This window comes from Podarcis bocagei (genome assembly GCF_964188305.1).
Source record: "Podarcis bocagei genome assembly, chromosome: 4".
NCBI lineage: Eukaryota > Metazoa > Chordata > Lepidosauria > Squamata > Lacertidae > Podarcis > Podarcis bocagei.
This window is the reverse complement of record NC_138128.1, coordinates 68,265,538-68,285,327: the sequence shown is the minus strand read 5'-3', so window position 1 is coordinate 68,285,327 and position 19,790 is coordinate 68,265,538. Positions and strand designations below refer to the sequence as shown.

General features: G+C 41.1%; 1 protein-coding gene across 1 annotated transcript; it reads left to right on the top strand.

The window, feature by feature from the left end:
• Positions 1-11: 11 nt before the first annotated feature.
• LOC308584790 (lipase member M-like) lies at positions 12-19,423 on the top strand. Its single transcript, XM_081189862.1, has 10 exons — positions 12-237; positions 2,908-3,016; positions 3,404-3,521; positions 12,675-12,873; positions 13,502-13,611; positions 13,731-13,870; positions 14,521-14,667; positions 16,930-17,001; positions 17,886-17,951; positions 19,174-19,423. The coding sequence occupies exons 1-10, from the start codon at positions 125-127 to the stop codon at positions 19,405-19,407; spliced, it is 1,308 nt and encodes a 435-aa protein (XP_081045988.1). The 5' UTR covers positions 12-124; the 3' UTR covers positions 19,408-19,423.
• The last annotated feature ends 367 nt before the right edge of the window (positions 19,424-19,790 follow it).

Below are 19,790 nucleotides of genomic sequence, written 5' to 3'. Positions count from 1 at the left end.
TCCTGGGATTAGGGTGGGTTATTACCAGGTAAATGTGTGTAGGATTACACCCACAATCAATCGCTTACAAAATCCACGTAGGCCTCATAGTTCAGGTGCTTAACCTACATATTTCAGAGGTTGAATGTGTAATGGTGTCCAGGGTACTGCATGCCACCATAAAACATATGCAGCTAAATTCCCTTCAACACTTCTGCAGCATCCAGCTGAAATTCAGACTCTGGTGGAGAGGAGCAGGTAAGCAAAAACCCTTCAGTCTGTTTTCGGTGGTGTATTTTTTCCCGTTGCAGCAACTTTTAAAAAACTGTATTTAAGCATAGCTTTTATTTTGAGAAGAGCTCTCTATTAATGCCCCATACAAGTGAATCATAGTTAAACTTGCACTATTTCCTAAACTGAACAATAAGAATATGAGATCAAGTTTATATCCTTCTAACCACTCCTTTCTTCGGCAACCCAAATTTATTGCAATTCCTCTACAATATAAATATAAATATGACTTAATCTAAAACTAAGTATCTAAGTGGGCTACATTTTTTTTTAATGAAACAAGGAATGGCAATATGCATTTCAGTGCTTGGTACAGTCCTGCCTTATCACTAGGCAAATGCTCAGTGTGTGATGATATTTTTTTGAAACCTTTTCTGTTGCTCTGGATCTGCTCCAATAGTGTATGATGAAACAGATAGAATTATAGAATCATAGAATCATAGAATCATAGAGTTGGAAGAGACCACAAGGGCCATCGAGTCCAACCCCCTGCCAAGCAGGAAACACCATCAGAGCACTCCTGACATATGGTTGTCAAGCCTCTGCTTAAAGACCTCCAAAAAAGGAGACTCCACCACACTCCTTGGCAGCAAATTCCACTGTCAAACAGCTCTTACTGTCAGGAAGTTCTTCCTAATGTTTAGGTGGAATCTTCTTTCTTGTAGTTTGGATCCATTGCTCCGTGTCCGCTTCTCTGGAGCAGCAGAAAACAACCTTTCTCCCTCCTCTATGTGACATCCTTTTATATATTTGAACATGGCTATCATATCACCCCTTAACCTCCTCTTCTCCAGGCTAAACATGCCCAGCTCCCTTAGCCGTTCCTCATAAGGCATCGTTTCCAGGCCTTTGACCATTTTGGTTGCCCTCCTCTGGACATTGTTCTCTGTAGCTGATTACAAGATATTGTTCTCTGTAGCTGATTACAACCTAGGTCTTCTGCAGTGTCTGAGACCTGGTTGCTACTAATGAACAGGAACAGGTATACAAAAATACTTTCTTCCATGTCGCTTTTAAATTTATATTTTGCTGACATAACTTTTGTCTTGCATTTTATTGGCTTGCAGTCTTAAGCTGTACATTTAATAGTGTTCTGCATTACTGTATTGAAGTAAAATCAAGTAAAAAATGAACAGACTTGCATCCCATTGTATATAATAGTAGGTTTGATTGAGTCATGGAGTGCTGCAGACCCCATTTCCCAGTATCCCAGCAGCAACAGACTCGTCTGTGACAATGGTCCAGGGAACAGGAATTCCCAGCATCTTCAGACTCCAATGAGAACTCTATTTTTTGTTAGGTTGTGGGTGAACGTATCAGACGACACAGCGATTCTTCAAACAGCTCTTGTTTATTCACAGGCCAGAACAGAACTGAACTGAAGGGTTCAGCCAGCCTGCCTATATAGAGCTCCACTACAACACAACTGTAACACTTTCTGTAACTATCGAATCACTGAATGTCACTTTCAATCCCTTATTTGCATATGTGGACCTGAGTGAAAACTACCTACAGTATCCCCCTGCTGGCCCAGGGTCAGAACTTCAGTACATAACAATTTCCCAGCATGCTATTTGGTGTCATTAATTCCTCATCTGATTGATTGTCTGCTTCCATGCCTGCTTATTCAAAGAAAGTCCCAACAAGTTCTGTGGGGCATATTTCCAATAAATCCCCATTATCTTTGGTTCAGGTGTGCAGTTGATACCATACAGCCCAAATTTTCATTTTCTTCATAACCATCTCATTTTCCATCTGAGCTGGTTTGCTGTGACATTGCTTCATTTGCACAATTGCTGCTCTCCTTCAGTTTGGGACTCAGCCTTTCAGGTGAGGGGCTAGCCATTTCACTTTAATAGGATTAAGTTCTGTGAGCCTTTGCCATAGTGCTTCCTCCCCCCGCCCAAAAAAGGTGTTGGAACTCACCATGAAGTTGTGACAGTAAGTTCTTATCTGAGACGTGCTAGAACCACATTCCAGTGTGCTCCGACCAGACAAGAGCACTGGTTGTAGTAAGCATTTTGTTTGCATTTCATGGAGTCTTTCTGGAAGTGTTGTTCAGACTGTGTTGCTCCTTCAGCCTCCAGTAAGTTGGGCAACTTTTTTCAAGTAATCCTTCCACCAAACAAAAGCTCAGCAAGAGATTCTCCATGTTCAGTGGGAGATGCTCTATAATTTACAGCCAGGTATGAGCCAGTACCTTAATCATGCTCTGAAGCAACTTGGAGCTTGAAGTGATATGAAGCAACTCACATACGGTGGAAAAATCCTTACTCATGAGGCGCAAACTGGGGCCATTACCTGTCCGAACCACCTCAAGAATGCCATGTCCAGCAAAAATGGATACTATTTTCCCAGTGACCAGGAAGCTGCCTCCCTCAGAATCCAGCATGCTTACCCTTATTTCAGAGATAGTCATGACTTTTCCTCATGGGGCAGATCTTTTTTCAGTGTTTCCCCACAAAGCATCCATCTCAGTGACTAATATTTCCAGAAGAGAGATATGTTATTTCTTCCCTGCACAGCACTGCTGGAACTGTAATCACGCTCCCTGCCCTCAACATGCCTAGAACCATTCTAAAAAGCACCTCCCATCTTTGCTAAGGAATTTGAAACAACAGACATTGTTTTACACAGGCCAGTGATGTGGCTGTTTTTGGCAGTGGCGTGCTTAATCCAACAGACAATCGAGTCAGAAGAATTCCTAAGGAAACGGCACTTGAATCCCCAAGAATTCATGACTATTGTGAGTTGCTTGTTCAGATGCATTTGAAAACAACAGGCTATTGCTAGGACAAAATAATTTGTACATATTTCTTTTAAGTGATATTCCAAAGCATTTGCTTTTCCCAGAAGCATTTCCGAGCCTTCCTGAGTTACTCCAAAGAGGGCTTGATAGATTGCAATGGATGGATTTAGCTGACTCCAAGGACAAATGACATATTTTGTTTAATGATTAATACATAGTGTATTGATTGCGCCTCCTATGCTTTTGTTCATTACAGCTAGCAGGGGACAAAGGCAGAATCTGGAACTTTTTTCTCTTCTCCTCAGCACCATTGTAACTAAAATCCCCTGTAGCACATCTAGCTTTAGAAGTCTCAATCTGCCGAGCCTTTCTTTATTCTTGCAGAATGAAATCATTCAATATTGGGGATACCCCAGTGAAGAGCATGAGATTTTGACAGAGGATGGCTACTACTTGCAAGCAAACAGAATTCCTTATGGAATGCACAGTTCTGGGAAGAGAGGTAATTTTGGAATGTAACAGGTTGGTGTTTTTTTTAAGGAAGTGTACTGAAAGGATTCAGCATAGCCTAGAAGTTCTTAAGCTTAAAGTTCCTAATTGTTGCAGAAAATAAGTCACACCCAACTGCGTGTGTTTTAATGTTTATTTACCTATATTTTATACATCAGCACAGCAGCTTGTAACATTCTGTTGTTTTTTTTAAAAAAATGATATTTATTAGAAGTTTAAAAATTACAGAAAAAAGAAAAAAAGAAAACAAAAAAAATTAATAGGACATACATTACAATACATAGAGAAAAGAAAACATAAAAAACAATACAACAAAACAGCAAAAAAGAACAATAACATTAAAACACACATCCATATTCCATATCTTTATCTTTCATTTACTTGTTTCATCGACCTCCTCGCACCTCCCTTTTTGTATTCTAATTCAATTAATTGTTTCAGCAAATTCTTTCCATCTTTCTCAATTTTTATTCTATAATTTATCTTAACGGTCTAACCTATTAATTAACTCAGCAAATCCTTTCCATCTTTCACTGTATTCTGTCATTAAATTACCTTAATTTATTTTTTCCTTATCTTACCATAAAAGGCCTTAAAACTTAAACTTAAAACTTAATACTTATTTATACATAACTCCTTATATCGTTTCTACTAAAGCCAAATAGTTTCATTCCAACATTTTTCCTAACACTCATTAATTTTACACTATTTCTCAAAATGAATTTTTAAAAACTTTCTTCCAATCCTCATCCATCGTCTCTTCTTCCTGGTCTCGGGTTATGTCAGTCCTTTCTATCCCTTCCATCTAGTCCATCAACCTGGTGATCTTCTGTCCGAGGCTCTTAAGTCTTTTCCATGTCCCTTCTGCAGATCTTCTTCTTGTTTATACCTGCACTTTACTTTGTCTTTTGTTGATCTTTTTCTTAATTTCTTTCCTTTCTCATTGAGGAGTAGGTCTCGGGGAGACTCCAAGCCAACAATATCTCCATCCCCCCTCGACAGGTCAGCCCACTATCCACAGTCAGCACTGTAATCCAAAAAGTATTTGAAGGCATGTTTCAAAGTCCCTCCAAAGTTAAGAGCCCCCACAACTCCAGACCCCCCTGGCCCAAAACCAAATCCCAAGAGCCGAAACGGCCCTGCATAGGGGGATCCACCCAACTTCCCATCTCCAAACCAAACAGTACTCCATCTCTCCAAATCTGACTCTCTCCAGGTTCAATCTTCAAAGACTGCAGCTTATGCTCCTGCAGGGCCTCAGGTCTCTCCATTTGTGTTAGTTGAGGTTCAACAACAGCCTCCTCCATTATCTTCTGCATTTGCCCTGTCAAAGCAGATTCCTGGGTTGGTTCCTGAATGGTTTCTATATGCGTATCCACTGTTTGTCCAAAATTACTGACTGCAACAGTCATCAAATCCATCTTCTCATGCAGCTGCTCCAACAAAGCGCTTGTCTTGCAAAAAGCAAGCACCAAAACTTCTTCTAGGCACATTCTTGTCCAAGGTCAAAGTCTGGTCTCACGATCCTTAATCTCCACAGCTGTGGAATTCCCCAGATCGACTCCAGCAACAGTTTAACAAGCTCCCTCTAGAGGAGACAATTTCTATTTGTATCCATCTTTTAAAATCAGGTCCACCAAAAGAAAGTTACTTTCGTTTTTCAAATATTTTGTTTCTTTTAAATGCAAAAGGCAACATTGGAATCAATATGTTTCTCTTTTTTAACTATCTGTCAAAAGACGTTTCATTCACAGTCAATGAACTTCCCCAAAACGTCTGTCTCTGACACCCCGTTCCCAGGTTTGAGACGGTGGAAATTTATCTTTCTTTACTTTCTCTCCTGCAGGTTTAAACAATGTAAAATTCCCCCTCTTCTTCTCCTGCTTCCAAGAGGGGTTTTGGTAGTTTTAACTGAAGGAAATTTAGTCTTTTGTATACGACTTTCCAGACTTTAGCTTGCAAAATTTTGCTTCAATCTATTTACAAAGCGGAAGGCGGACTTCCTGTTTAGAACCTTCCCGCTTCGGTGCCAAATTAAAATATTTCGTAGTCCAATTTTCCATTCTACTCACGGGTAGTTGTTTAGAGTCCAATTGTCCACAGGAAAAAGTCAGCGCTCTCCGGCAACGGCTGTGCGGCTTCACTCCGTAAAAGTAGCGGTTGATTCAAAACACCGCGCCACTCACCCCACTTTGCTTTGGGACCCCGAAAAAGGGTTTCCCCGCGAGTAGGGGAGGCGCTCTTGGTCTCAGCTGAATCCCACGTTCCCAGGCTTCCTCCGCCTGGGATTTTTTAAGGGTCTCCGCCTTCGCCGCGGCGGCAAGACCCGATTTTCACGGAGCGGGTTCCTCTCGGTCAGAGGAAGTCCGCCATGGCTGATGGCGCTAACCCGGAAGTCCAGCAGCTTGTAACATTCTGAATGCTCATAAAAAATTGTCGGAGATAATTTGAACTAAAATCTGAACTGAACATGAAATAGTTCATTTTGTTATTGGACAAATGTGAACTGGAATTAGTTCCTTTTTGGTCATGTTCAACTGAAACTGTAATGGCGGTCCTCTTCGGGCTCTGAAGAGGGGCTCCGCGGAAAAGGGTCGTTCGCTGCGGCATAGCGACGACCCATTAAGATAAACCACGGGTAGAGTGAGCCCGTGGCCGTGGGACTCGGCGGGCACCAGAAGCTGCTCTGAAAGCACAGAAGGGACCCCGTAAGGAGACCCGGAGTGAAGGAGGGGTAGCGGTGCTGTGAGTTCATCGCTCTTTCCGCGGAAGCGAAGCCGCGCGGCTGTTACAGATGAGCGCTGATCCTTCTTCCTAAAATCAACGCTAAACTGCAAGCAACATACCCGTGAGTAAAGGGGATTAAAATTTGGCAAAAGAAATTCGGCTAATTTGGCTGAAAGCGGGAGACGAGAAAAGGGAAGTCCGTCTTCCGACATTGCTGACAAGATCAAAGCAAAGCTTTTAGAAACGGAAGCATTTGAAACGGGACTTTGGGAAGTTTAAACTTTTTCGTGCTATAAAATCTGCCTATTTTATTGAGCTGAAGGTGGAAATGGACATTGACTAAAAGAAGCAGCAGATGGTGACTTTCCTCCTATCTTTTTTCTTCTTTGGGCTGTATTTTTAAAGAGCCAGATTGTCGGGCTGCCAGAGAGAGAGACTGTGTCAAACTGCGGAAACAGTTGCAAACTGTGCTAGAAAGTAATTGTTACATTTGAGCAGAAAAGTCTGATTGGGATACTGTTACAAGCACCTTTCGTGAAACTCTGTCGATTTATAAAAGGTGCTTTGGGAGATCTTGAATTTATGAAGGGACTTTTGGATTAACGAATTTACTGTTCTGAAACAATTTGGAACTTTAATGGCGGATTACTTCCTTCTTTGTCTTTGAAACCGGGTGGCACTCCCCCTACAGGGCTTTCGGATTATAAAATCCTGGGAACTGACTTTTGTTTTGAATTCCATCTCACTGGCTGTTTACTCCTGAATTCGTCTTTCCCATGGAACAATAGACAATTTGACCTTGAACATTGACAGATGTGTAATGAGTGGTGCAGGGAGAACAAGAGCGTCTAAAGCAAAGGAATCTAAAGAGGCTAAGGAAAAAGAAAAGGAAAAGGAAAGAAGACCAGCACAATTTGTACAAACAACATTGACCCAAGGACGCCGATCGTCGGTTCCAGCTGTACTGGTGTCTCATAGAGAACAAGGGGAAATAACTGAGAAGTCCACTGAGGAAGATATGGCAGCAGGTGGGTCAGACACACTATTAAAACAAATATTGGAGCAACTATCAAGTTTAAATCAGAAGGTGGACGATCAGTCTGTGAAGATAGATAAAGCAACTTCCTCGATCCAAAAACCGACTGACCAAGTTTCCCAGCACACGCAAGCCATAGAGAAATTGCAAGGAGCAACAGCGGAAAATCGAGAATTAGCTGGAGAAGCAATCCAGAAAGTGGGAGTCCTACAAAAAGAGGTTGAAGAAATAAAAGGAGAAGTTAGGCCCCTGCACAAACAGGTGGGTGAACAACAAGTCTATCTGTCAATGGTGGAACTGAAAAATCGTGAGAGCAACATCAAATTGAGAGGTATTCCAGAACTCGAGCAAGGAGACTTGATTGGATACTTAACACAGGAATTCTCGAAGTTCTGGGGTTTAAAGGAAGACACGGATTTTAGGATTGTCTCGGCATACAGATTGGGAAGACTGGTAAGGAAAGACAGATCCAGAGACTGCTTGATAATTTTAAGAACAAAGGAAGAGAGAGACAAGATCCTAGGCCTTCACTTCAAAAAAGCAATTGAAATACAAGACAAAAGAGTGGAAATTTACAGAGATATTCCGAGGCAGCTGCTGGACCTTAGAGCCACCTATACAGAATTAGCAAAATTGCTGAGACACAACGCAATTCCCTATAGGTGGGAGTTTCCACAGGGATTATCCTTCACCTACAAAGAAAGGAAGGTTAAAATAAGAACACCTGAAGATAACCAAAGGTTCCTTCACGACCACGGAGAAGATCTCCAAAAAGGAGCGGATTGGCTTCCAGTTTTACCAGCACCAGCACCGCCCGGAAGTGGGCCAACGCCTATACCTTCGGGATCTGAACAAAAGAAAGACACCCCATCTTAAGAACATCTTAATTAGAACAGGATGTCTCTGCAGCTACTTAGTTGGAACATAAATGGCGGGAATTCTCCGGAAAAAAGGAGAAGGATATTTCATATCCTAAAAAAAGAACAATTGGATGTAATATGTTTGCAAGAAACACATGTGACTAGGCTCCACAGGAAAGTATTAATCAATAAAAGACTTGGCCAAGAATTTATCTCATCAGACAAAGTTAAAAAAAGAGGTGTTGTAATTTATGCAAAGGAGAACCTGTCGCCAAAATTTCTATTTAAAGATGATCATGGAAGAATTCTCGCAATTGAAATCCAAACACAAGGGGAAAAGATTTTGATATTAGGAATCTACGCGCCAAATGATGGAAAATCAGAATTCTACAAGAAGCTGCATGAGACAATGATGGACTATCTGGACTATGCAAATATTATTGTGATGGGAGACATGAATGGGGTGGTGTCTACAAATATGGACAAATCTCAAAATCAAAACTTAACAACAGACGGCAGACTCCCTAAAACTTTCTTTGAAATGACAGACAATATGGACTTGATTGACATTTGGAGGACAAGGAACCCCTTGGGTAAAGAAGGAACTTTCTTTTCTGAGGCCCACTTGTCATGGACACGAATCGACCAAATTTGGATATCTAGAGGGCTGGCTCCGAAAACGAGAAAAGTGGAAATCTGCCCAAAAACCTGCTCCGACCATAATGCCTTAAAAATGGAATTGAGACTTTTCCCAACTGGATCCTTCAGATGGAGAATGAATGACACCTTGCTAAGAGATCAAGAGATTGTTAAGAAGGCCCAAAAAACGCTAAAGGACTACTTTGAAATAAATTTGAATACTACGGTGGAGAAAAGAATAATCTGGGACGCTAGTAAAGCTGTAATGAGAGGGTTTCTGATACAACAGAATACAATAAAGAGAAAATTTTGGAATGGAAAAAAGGAAAAAATTCTAGAGAAAATAAGTGAAGGAGAGAAAAAGCTGAGAACTAATCCGAAGTCAAAAGAGGTGCTAAGAGAGATCAAATTCCATCAAGCACAATATTCGAAATTGATTAACCAAGAGATTGAGTGGAAAATCAAACAAATGAAGCAGAGATCGTTTGAATCAGCAAATAAATGTGGAAAGTTGCTAGCTTGGCAATTGAAAAAAAGACAAAAGCTAAACACGGTCACAAACTTGGAGATTCAAGGAAAAATAGTTCAGAAACCAGAAGAAATAAGAAAGTGCTTCCACAGATATTTCAAAGAACTTTATGCACAGGGGCCTCAGAAAGAATCGGAAATAGACCAATTTTTGAGGACAAATGGACTATCCAAAATAAGTCAAGATAAAAGATCAATTCTCAACAGTAAAATAACTCAACAGGAAATTGAAGGTGCCATACAAAATATGCAACTTGGCAAATCTCCAGGCCCAGATGGTCTCACCTCCAAATATTATAAGACTCTGAAGGATTGTTTGATACAACCGTTGCTGGAGGTTTGCAACCAGATTATGGAGGGGAGAAGGGCACCGGAAACGTGGAAAGAAGCATTCATCACATTGATTCCTAAGTCAGAGAAGGAAAAGACTCAGCTTAAGAACTACCGTCCCATCTCACTCCTGAATGTGGATTACAAAATATTTGCAGACATTTTAGCAAGTAGACTTAAAAACGTTTTAAACGAAGTAATTCACAAGGACCAAGCAGGCTTTCTCCCTGGTAGACACATGTCTGATAACACCAGGAACATTATTGATATATTGGAATTGTTGAGAATTAGAAACACAAGGGCTGCTTTAATCTTTATTGATGCGGAGAAAGCATTTGACAACATTTCTTGGATGTTTATGAAGAAAAACTTGAAGGGGATGGGAGTGGGACGGGGGTTTGAAAATGGACTAGAAGCAATTTATTCAGAGCAAAAAGCCAAGTTGATAGTGAACAATGTGGTGTCGGATGAACTCCTAATTGAAAAAGGGACACGACAGGGGTGCCCTTTATCCCCTCTGCTATTTATCTCTGTTCTGGAGGTATTGCTGAATATGATTAGGGAGGACCAGTTGGTGCAAGGTATAGAGGTCGGAGCGAAACAATACAAACTGAAAGCCTTTGCAGATGACCTAGTCTTGACAGTACAGGAGCCAGTATCTAGCACAAAAAGAGTTTTGGAACTTATCCTGGAGTTTGGTCGGGTGGCGGGATTCAAGTTAAATAAACAAAAAACTAAGGTTTTGGTCAAAAATTTGACATCTACAGAGATAGAGGGGTATCAGAAAGAGACAGAGCTAAGTGTGGTTAAGAAAGTGAAATACCTGGGGGTATATTTGTCCACCAAAAATTTAAATCTTTTTAAAGATAACTATGAAAAATGTTGGTTGGAAATTAAAAAAGATCTGGATATTTGGTCAAGATTGAAACTTACCTTGTCAGGCCGAATTGCAGCTATAAAGATGTGTGTTTTGCCAAAAATGCTGTTCTTATTTCAAACCCTTCAGGTCGTGGACAGAATGGAATGTTTTGGAAAATGGCAGAAGGATATTTCTAAGTTTGTCTGGCAGGGCAAAAAGCCCCGAATAAAATTTAAAATACTAACCGACTCAAAAGAAAGAGGGGGGTTTGCCCTGCCGGACCTAAGGTTGTACTATGAAGCTGCAGCCTTCTGCTGGTTGAAGGATTGGTTCCTGTTGGAAAACACCGATGTCCTAGACCTGGAAGGGTTTGACAATGTGTATGGTTGGCATGCATACTTGTGGTATGACAAGGCGAAGGTTCATAAATTGTTCAAAAACCATATTGTCAGAAAATCAATTTTTGCCGTCTGGACGAAGTACAAGGACTTATTAGAAAGCAAGACCCCGAGGTGGCTATCACCTGTGGAAGCCAAGATTTCAAAAAAAAAGCCCAATATGGAGGCCTACTGGCCAAAGTATTGGGAACTGATTGAAAGAGTTGGAGATAATTGGAAGCTCCAAAGCCAGGACAAATTAAAAGGTAAGGTGCGAGACTGGCTACATTATGCTCAAATTCAAGAGGTATTCAAAATGGACAGAAAAGTGGGTTTCCAGTTGGAAAAATCGAAACTGGAGACGGAGTTGCTAGAACCAAAGATTAAGGTACTTTCGAGAATGTATGACCTGCTGCTTAAATGGAACACACAGGATGAGACAGTTAAATCTGCTATGATAAAATGGGCACAGGATGTGGGACACAACATTATGTCTGAAGACTGGGAAAGGTTATGGAACACCGGTATGAAATTCACGGCATGTAGTGCCTTGAAAGAGAACATTATGAAAATGGTATACCGGTGGTACATGACTCCAGTCAAGTTGGCTAAAATATATCATCTTTCTGATAATAAGTGTTGGAAATGCAAGGAGGCAGAAGGGACATTCTTTCACCTCTGGTGGACCTGCCCGAAAGTAAAGGCCTTTTGGGAAATCATACATAATGAGCTGAAAAAGGTATTTAGATATACCTTCTCTAAGAAACCAGAGGCCTTTCTCTTGGGCATGGTGGACCGGAAGGTGCCAAAGAAGGATAGAACCTTGTTTATGTATGCAACCACAGCAGCTAGGATTCTCATCGCTAAGTTCTGGAAAACACCAGATTTACCCACACTGGAGGACTGGCAGACGCAGTTGATGGACTACATGGAGTTGGCAGAAATGACTGGCAGAATCCGAGATCTGAGCGAAGAAACTATGGAGGAGGACTGGAAAAAATTTAAGGACTATTTGCAAAAACATTATAAGTTGTTTGAATGTTAAGATAGCGCACGATTAAGAAATGCTATGTTTCCGTAATTTATTTTAAGAAATGATAAAGTAAGTATTGATAGAAAAAACGAGAAATATTTGAAACAAATTATTATGTTTATTAACAATGTCAAAACTAAATTACAATTTTTTGAAATTGGTAACATAATATATTTAAAGGTACAATAAGATGGGAAACAAGATAACAAATTGCTGAACTGGTTAGAATAATGAACGCAATGCTGAGAGGATGTGAGGAGGTCCAAAAGTGAAATGCTGAAGGATGTTAAGGAAAGTTTCATAACATTTTTTCTTGTTTTTATTTTTTCTTATATATATATATAAAAAATGTTTCTTGTATCTTGCCAGGTAAACAAATTTGTAAATCTATGAAAAGAAACGCAATAAAAAATCTTTAAAAAAAAAAAATAGAATTAGTTCCTTTTCTAACAGCCCTTTGCAAGCTATGGAATCTTTCTTGAAAAGCAAAGGAATGACTTGCCTACACAGGCATTACTGTGAGTTCTTGATCTGAGTGTCCTATTTTACTTGCTGCATTATTTTAATGAATTGTTTTGCTGGATATTTTAATGATGGATGCTTATATGTGTACTGGGTTTTTGTATTTTGTAAACTACTTAGAGACCTATCTAGCATTAAGCAGTATATGTATTATTATATTAAGTGGCTAACAGCAACTCCTACTGAGAACAATATTATCTAATGCCCATTTTGTTTCTGTTCCCCTCCCACCAGATATTAGGCCAGTTGTTTTACTGGTACATGGTGTTTTGGGTGAAAGTAGGACCTGGATTATAAATCCTCCCAAGAATAGCCTGGGATTTGCTCTAGCAGATGCTGGCTATGATGTTTGGATAATAAATACTAGAGGGAACAGCTGGTCTAGAAGACACAAGACTCTGTCAATTGGCCAAGAAGAATTTTGGAATTTCAGGTATAAAGCACAACTTGTAGCTTGGATAGTTGAAATAATTGTAATAATTACTGTCTCTGAATTATAACTGATACCAACATATCTTTTTTCCTTCTGTTGTGTCAGAAGTGCTTCAGTCCTGGAAAGACTTCCAAAAAATGGAAATGGTAGAGTATGGTTCCTTTTCTTGGTATTTTTAGAGCCTACATCAACATGACAAAATTCATGACTTTCTCCATATTCATGCAGGCTGAATATGTGCAGCTCTGAGATATAGATAAGGATAATAGCTAGGAATGTGCATTCACTCTGAATGAATCCTAGATCCTGAACTGAATCAGGCCAATCTGGGATTTGCTGGGAATGTGTAGATGAAGCTCTAGATTGCCTGGGTCTGGGTTCACCTGGAGCAATACAAAGATGTCAATGGGGCAGCGGTGGGTGGACAGCCACACGTTTACCTCTCTTAACATTCTTTTTAAAGGCACAATCCCATTTAGGAATGGGAGATCACTGCCCAAATAATCCCAATTCACCTCATTATTTGGGGCAGAGTCCATACACACCTCTAATAGTGTACTCTACTAATGCAACAGTAGGCTAAGGGGAGAAAACTTCACCTGCATTTTCCCCCTGTAATGTTCTATAGCTTCTATGAAATTGTGATATATGATATTCCAGCAACAATAAATTTTATCCTGCGGAAAGCTAAGCAAGAAGGATTGTATTTTATTGGCTACTCTCAGGGTGGGACACTTGGTAAGTAATATGAAATTAATGGAATCCATTTACTGCCTGAGCCCACTGCCTCTGAGACCACCTCTGCCCACTGTGGTGGTAAGCCACCTTTGCGTGCTGCCTGCCTTGGCCCGCAGCAGTGGGATGGCATGAAGCATCACTCAGGCCACAGCTTACTCAGAAAGTCAAGCTCTTCATGACTTTGGCTCCTATCTACACATTTGTGGGCACCAGTGGACCTGCAGTGCTATTTTGCAATCTTCCTGATGGATTAATGAAAGTAGGTATTTCTCATAGGTTTTGGTAGTGTCTTCATAGGCGCCAAACCCATGGGACCCTGGGGTCCTCACTGCCACCCACTGCCTCTGAGACCACCTCCTCCCGCTGTGGAGGTTAGCCACCTCTGCGTGCTGCCTGCCTTGGCCCGCAGCAGTGGGATGGCATGAAGCAGTCCGACATAGTTGTAGCAGGCACCACGGGGCTCCTGGGAGGCCCATGCACTCTCTCAAAGGCCCCACAGGGCCTGCTGCAGTTGTAACTGGCTCCATTGTCCCACCCACTGCCTTTCCTCTGGAGATCAGGCCTGGTCCAGTCGTGGGTGAAGTGCGGAGCCAACAAGATGTGGCGCATGGAGACTGTGGAAGCGGCCGTATTGGGTGGTGCTCAGAGGGGGCTGGGGTGATGCATGGAGACAGGGGGCAGAGGAATCATTAGTGTAGTGCGTGCCGAAGTTGGGCTTCCCGAGTGTGTTAATGCAGTCTTCTAGCATAATCAATTTAGTGATATGGGCAGTTCAACCCTCAAGCTTATACATTGGTGGGGGGGGGGTCATGCTATACCTGGTTTAATTAAGAGGATTTAATTTCTAAATGCTTGGAAATTAATTCTAAAGAGAATCACCAAGATCTCTCTGTGTGTTTAATTTTACAGCTGATATGGGGGAAGAAAGAATTTGTCTTTTTAAGTAACAAATTGAAAAGACTGATTGCCAAGTTTTGTAGCTATCCAGTAATGGACGAGATTTGCATCCAATTTATGTTCCTTGGCTCCGGACGCAATCCAAATAACTTAAACGTGGTATGTTGACTCTTTATTTTGCTAAACATATTGACAAAATACCATACTCCAGTCCCCACAACAGCAATATATTTTATTCTAATATTTCAAGATAAATTAACCACGCTTTGGATTGCATATTGAGTAACTAACATGATGGAGTTCAATAGTACATGCTTCAAGTTATGCCTGTATAGCATTGGAGACCTAAATGTGTAACTGAGTGACCATGTCTGTACATGTTTGAGCCAGAATGGAGAAGAATCTTTGTGGAAGAGACCCTGGTATATTACAGAAGGGATAAACTATATGGCTTTTGTTGTTTTCTTTATCTGTTGATATCTCCCGGGGTAGAAAACTGGTGGCCCTTCAGATGGTGTCAGATTCCAACTCCCATTCATCTCAGTTTGCCTTTTGAAGGGTCAGGGATGAGGCCAGTTAAGAGCCTAAGAAGAACCTGCTGGATCAGGTCAATGGCCCAGCTAGTCCAGTGCCCTGTTCTCACAGTAGCCAGTCAGGTGGCCAAACCCTCAAGCAGGACCTGAGCTCAAGAGCAACTTGTGTTCAGAAGCTTTATTGCCTCTGTCCATGGAGGCAGAACATGGCGGCAAGTTGCTCTTGTAGTCTAGAGTCAGGGAATGGTCTGACGACGAGGACTGTGGGATGCATTCTATGACAGACCAGCTTTTCTCTGATGGAGAGCTGGAGGCGGAAGAGTCATTCCCCTTGTCCACAGTGTGTTCAGAAGCAGAGAGAGAGAGACAGGAGCTTAGGGAGGAGTTACCCAGTTGTGAAATAATGACAAGGGAACCGGAAGGGAGGGGACAGCTAGTCAAGACGTCAATTGAGAGTGTGGGGGACCCCCCCCCCATGGACTCGGCGGTCTGAACGTATCAGAGAGCAAAGGAGGCAGAGAGGGGGAGGAACTTCCCATTGGTGCCTTGAATGCTTTGGAAGTTGGAAGAAGGATTCAGAGTAGCCAACTGCCCTCCTTGCGGAGAGCTGTATATTTGTGCTTGTAACATGATGTTGTAATCAAAGGACTATAAACCTATCAACTGCTCATCAATTCTTATCTGTGAAGTTCCCAAAGGGAGGGGAGGACATTCTGTGCCTGACATCTTGCAGTGTTTGGAGCTGTACAAAGCAGCCACTCCCTATACATCAGAAGACAGTGATCTTGTAGCTTTAATTGTAACAGATGAAAAATAGGACATTACAACTTAACTTGTTATTTATTTGTAATATTTATAGCTCATCTTTTAATTTCAAGAATTTCACAAGATGGGTCTCAAGCAACAAAAAATAATAATGTCTGAACTATGTGACCCATAGATTGCAGCAAAATAACAAGATTGTACAATGGTGATGGGATAAAATCAGACAGCAGCAGACAGGGTAAGGGTTGGCATGGCATTGGATCCCAGGATATTCCACAAGCCCCGTGTTGATAGAATGGATCTGACTGCCCCAAACCAGTTACATGAGAGTCAGCCAGTGTGGTTCAGATTCTTCCTGAGGTGCAAGCTAGGCAAGTAAGGTCTCTCTGGGCGACCAGGGTGCAGATTCCTACTGGGCAGATATCCCAACACTAAGCTTGTGGGTGTCATGATCAATCATCACCTCAGGTCCCTTATAGCCCCCCCCCTTATACTGTGTTGATTCTGCCCAGTGATATTCATGCCCTCATACAAACAACATTCTTCACCTAACAAAGGAAGGCCATAATTTCACGGAGGTAAAGCAAGTGCCAATCAGGTTGAGTTATTTAAGATTATTTGCTTGCCCTCTCAACCAGTGACCCAAATTGCTCAGTGAATGCTCTAATCCCAGTGTGGGTGAGTAGGAAGCTTTCATGGCAAATTGGCCTTGAGTATCATAGGCAGCAGCCTTATATAGGCTTTCCACTCTTCTTTGCAAGGGCTCATGGGACAGTTTTTCCCCATGAGCCCACCACACAAACAAGATACTGAGCAAAGTTTTTCCGCAATCTGTGGGCCACAGCGCTGCTGGGCAAAGGTGTCCTGCGCTTAGTGACCACGGAATGATGCTTAAAATAGTACATATATATATTTTTAAAAATGCAAATCGGCATGAAACTCACAACCACATCTTTCCTGAGATGTTTTCTTATGCAATATCCCTTTAAATTTCTCAAGGTATTTGGATATTGTATTGCTCTAATGCTTGTGATCTTTTTGCTAGTTCAATTCATCCATTCCTCCCTCTGAATGATAGGAGACGATTCTTAAAAACATTTCCATACTTATTCCCCCCCCCCAGACCCGAATAGATGCGTATTTTGGAATTATTCCTGATTATGGTTCTGTAAAAAACATGATCCACTTGGCCCAGGTGAGCTTTAATGCATATTTTTCCTTATTTCAAAATTTAGAGGCCATTTAATGTTCAAGTGAATGTTTAATGTGTGTGAATATTTAAGGGTATTCTTTTTTAAATTTTCAGAAGGTGACAGGAAAGTTACAGTAAATGAAAAACAATATAGCAATAAATGGTATATGACAAGCTGCCACTCACAGGATCTTTGTTGCTCTGAGTTACTGCTGGTGTAGTTGTCCGGTTACATGTAATATGCGTCTACAGCTGTAGAAACTGAGAATCATAATATGCCAATGAAACCAAAAGAAAATATTCTTAAATAGAGTCATGCAAAAGAAGAAATAAAGAGAAACTATTCAATTTATTTGCCTAAAGAGCAGTGGCGTAGCGTGGGGGGTGCCGGGGGTGCCGGCCGCACCGGGCGCAACATCTGGGGGTTAGGGTGCGCAAATCCACGGGTTAGGGGGCGCAAATTACTTGCCTTGCCCCGGGTGCTGACAACCCACGCTACGCCACTGCTAAAGAGTAGTTCTTAAAATTCAAACATCAAGTGATTTTTTATTCATTATATCTGAAGTGATAGTTAAGTTTTAATTTGCACATTGCAGTTTCTCATTAGCTTACACAGTTTGGCCATTACTAGGATAGCGAACATTAAGGATTGATTTTTGAAATGATTGTATAAGGGTTCCAATATCATTTACTTATTAATTTGCAAAGTATGCAAAATATTGCTAAAAACAGATTGTATTTGAAAAAAACAGATCTATTAAAACTATCTATTTAAAGAAAAGTTTTCACAATTTTTGCAGGGATTAGGGACAGGGTTCTTTCTGTATGTTATAAAGATACCTGCATTAAAAATTTGAAAATTCTGTACTTTCCCCTTTATTTTATAGGTTTTTAAATCAAGAGAACTGAAATATGTTGACTATGGCAGTAAGAACAAAGCTATATACAATACGGTAAAGAGTTTCAGGAGTAAACCAGGCACAAATTCGGAGTCAGTTGGGTGGGGCCTTGTATGCCTCCTTCCAGCACCTTCTGCAGCCAAGCTGGTGCCAAATGCATTGCTCTACTTCCTTTGGACCACATCAGTGCAGCCGAGATGGTGGTCTTATTGTCTGGGTAGCCCAGGTCACTTTGGTGCTGGTAATGCAGTGGTTGGACTTCACCCCTGGAAACGCACTCCATTCTCTCCCAAGACAGATGGATACCAACATTGTAAACCTAGATCCCATCCCTCTCCTGGTAAACCCTTGATGCTTCCCACTATTCCTTGTGCAGCCATGCCTGGACCACATGGCTGAGGTCCCGGATTCCACAGCCCAAATGATCACCTAAAGAACACCAGATAGCGCTGGCAGTGACAAACCAGCCTGACTCCAGCACCATGGCCAGCATGCAGTATTCCAACGAAGATTTTATAGTCAGGGGTGACCACCCTGGCATTTATGTGGTTAGAGATCTTCTTTTCTTTTCTTTTACTTTGAAATCATATTATCCTTTTCTTACATCAGAATGTTGCTTTTCCCCAATGAGATGTGTTTAACCTCAGAGCAGCAGAAGCAAACTCAGTTTTATTCCTATAGTCATAGTGGTGCCATGTTTGAAATACTTTAAAAATATAAAGCTGCACATGTTCAGCATGTGTGTGTGTGTTTGTGTATGTATATATATAGCTTCAAAACAGTTATCTTGTTTGTAGAAGCAGCTGTGAAGCCATGCAATGGCAGTAGGAAAGAAATATTCTGAGAACTTCAAAACTGAAGTCATATGGGCAGCTTTCTACAGCCTGCTCACTGCTACCTGAAAGATGATTAAGTCCAGAGCCTAAATGTGCCAAGCTGAACTTTAGCAGGCATGCACATTAATCCTGATACACATCCTCAATGTCATTGTACATCCCACAATGTTGGTATATCCGATGCTCAATCCAGTCAAGCAGTTGTCCTACACATAAATCAAGAATGCACAGTAAACAATTAATACGTGACAGATTCATTAATACAATGGAGAAGAAAATCTGATACTAATGCTCAAGGAAGCATTTTCCAGATACATAGGTCACACATCCCAGAGTTTTGATGGTTCTGCATATGAACCATCAGACAGCTAAGAAAACAGGTAAAATCTAAGATTGGCAGATGAAGACCGTTGTAATCATTCTGATATTTTCATCCACAGACCACTCCTCCATTCTATCAAATCGAAGACATGGTTGTGCCAACTGCTGTGTGGTATGGTGGACATGATATTGTAATAAACAGAAAGGACATCCAGCTGTTGCTTCCTCGAATCTCTAATTTAGTTTTCCATAAGTATATTCCTGAATGGCAACATGGCGATTTTTTATGGGGTCTGGATCCTCCAAAGAAACTATACCCTGATATATTCTATCTTATGCAGAAGTACAAGTAAAATGTTATGAAAGTCACTAACTGCTTATATTCCCTGCGATTGTAGACACTGCATTGGTCTGTATGACTTGTATTTATGGTCAATTTGTTAACTGATTTTTGTTTCTATTACCTATTGCTCGTCTTCTAATAAAATCTACCTTTTGGCATTGACACAATTGGTAGTGGAATTCATTGACCTTGCACTGCAAAAGTATACTTCTCTCTGCAAAGGCCTCATCTTTTAGCCACAGCGTAGATGTTTCTTGCTGTTCCTTGTAGATCCGTGGTTCTTAACCTTTGAGCACAGGTGCTCATAGGCCCTTTTTAGAATCTGATGAAAGCAGTGGAGCCCCTTTGCAGAATTATTTTCACAAAGACAATTTTCTAAGGCACGAGAAGGAA

Bases quoted from the DNA above. Each gene is read 5' to 3' on its own strand.
- LOC308584790 (XM_081189862.1), top strand. From the start codon at position 125: ATGTGTAATGGTGTCCAGGGTACTGCATGCCACCATAAAACATATGCA. The intron at 13,871-14,520 runs GTAGGTATTTCT...TTAATTTTACAG, and splicing joins TTCCTGATGGATTAATGAAA to CTGATATGGGGGAAGAAAGA. The intron at 17,952-19,173 runs GTAAAGAGTTTC...TTTCATCCACAG, and splicing joins ACAAAGCTATATACAATACG to ACCACTCCTCCATTCTATCA.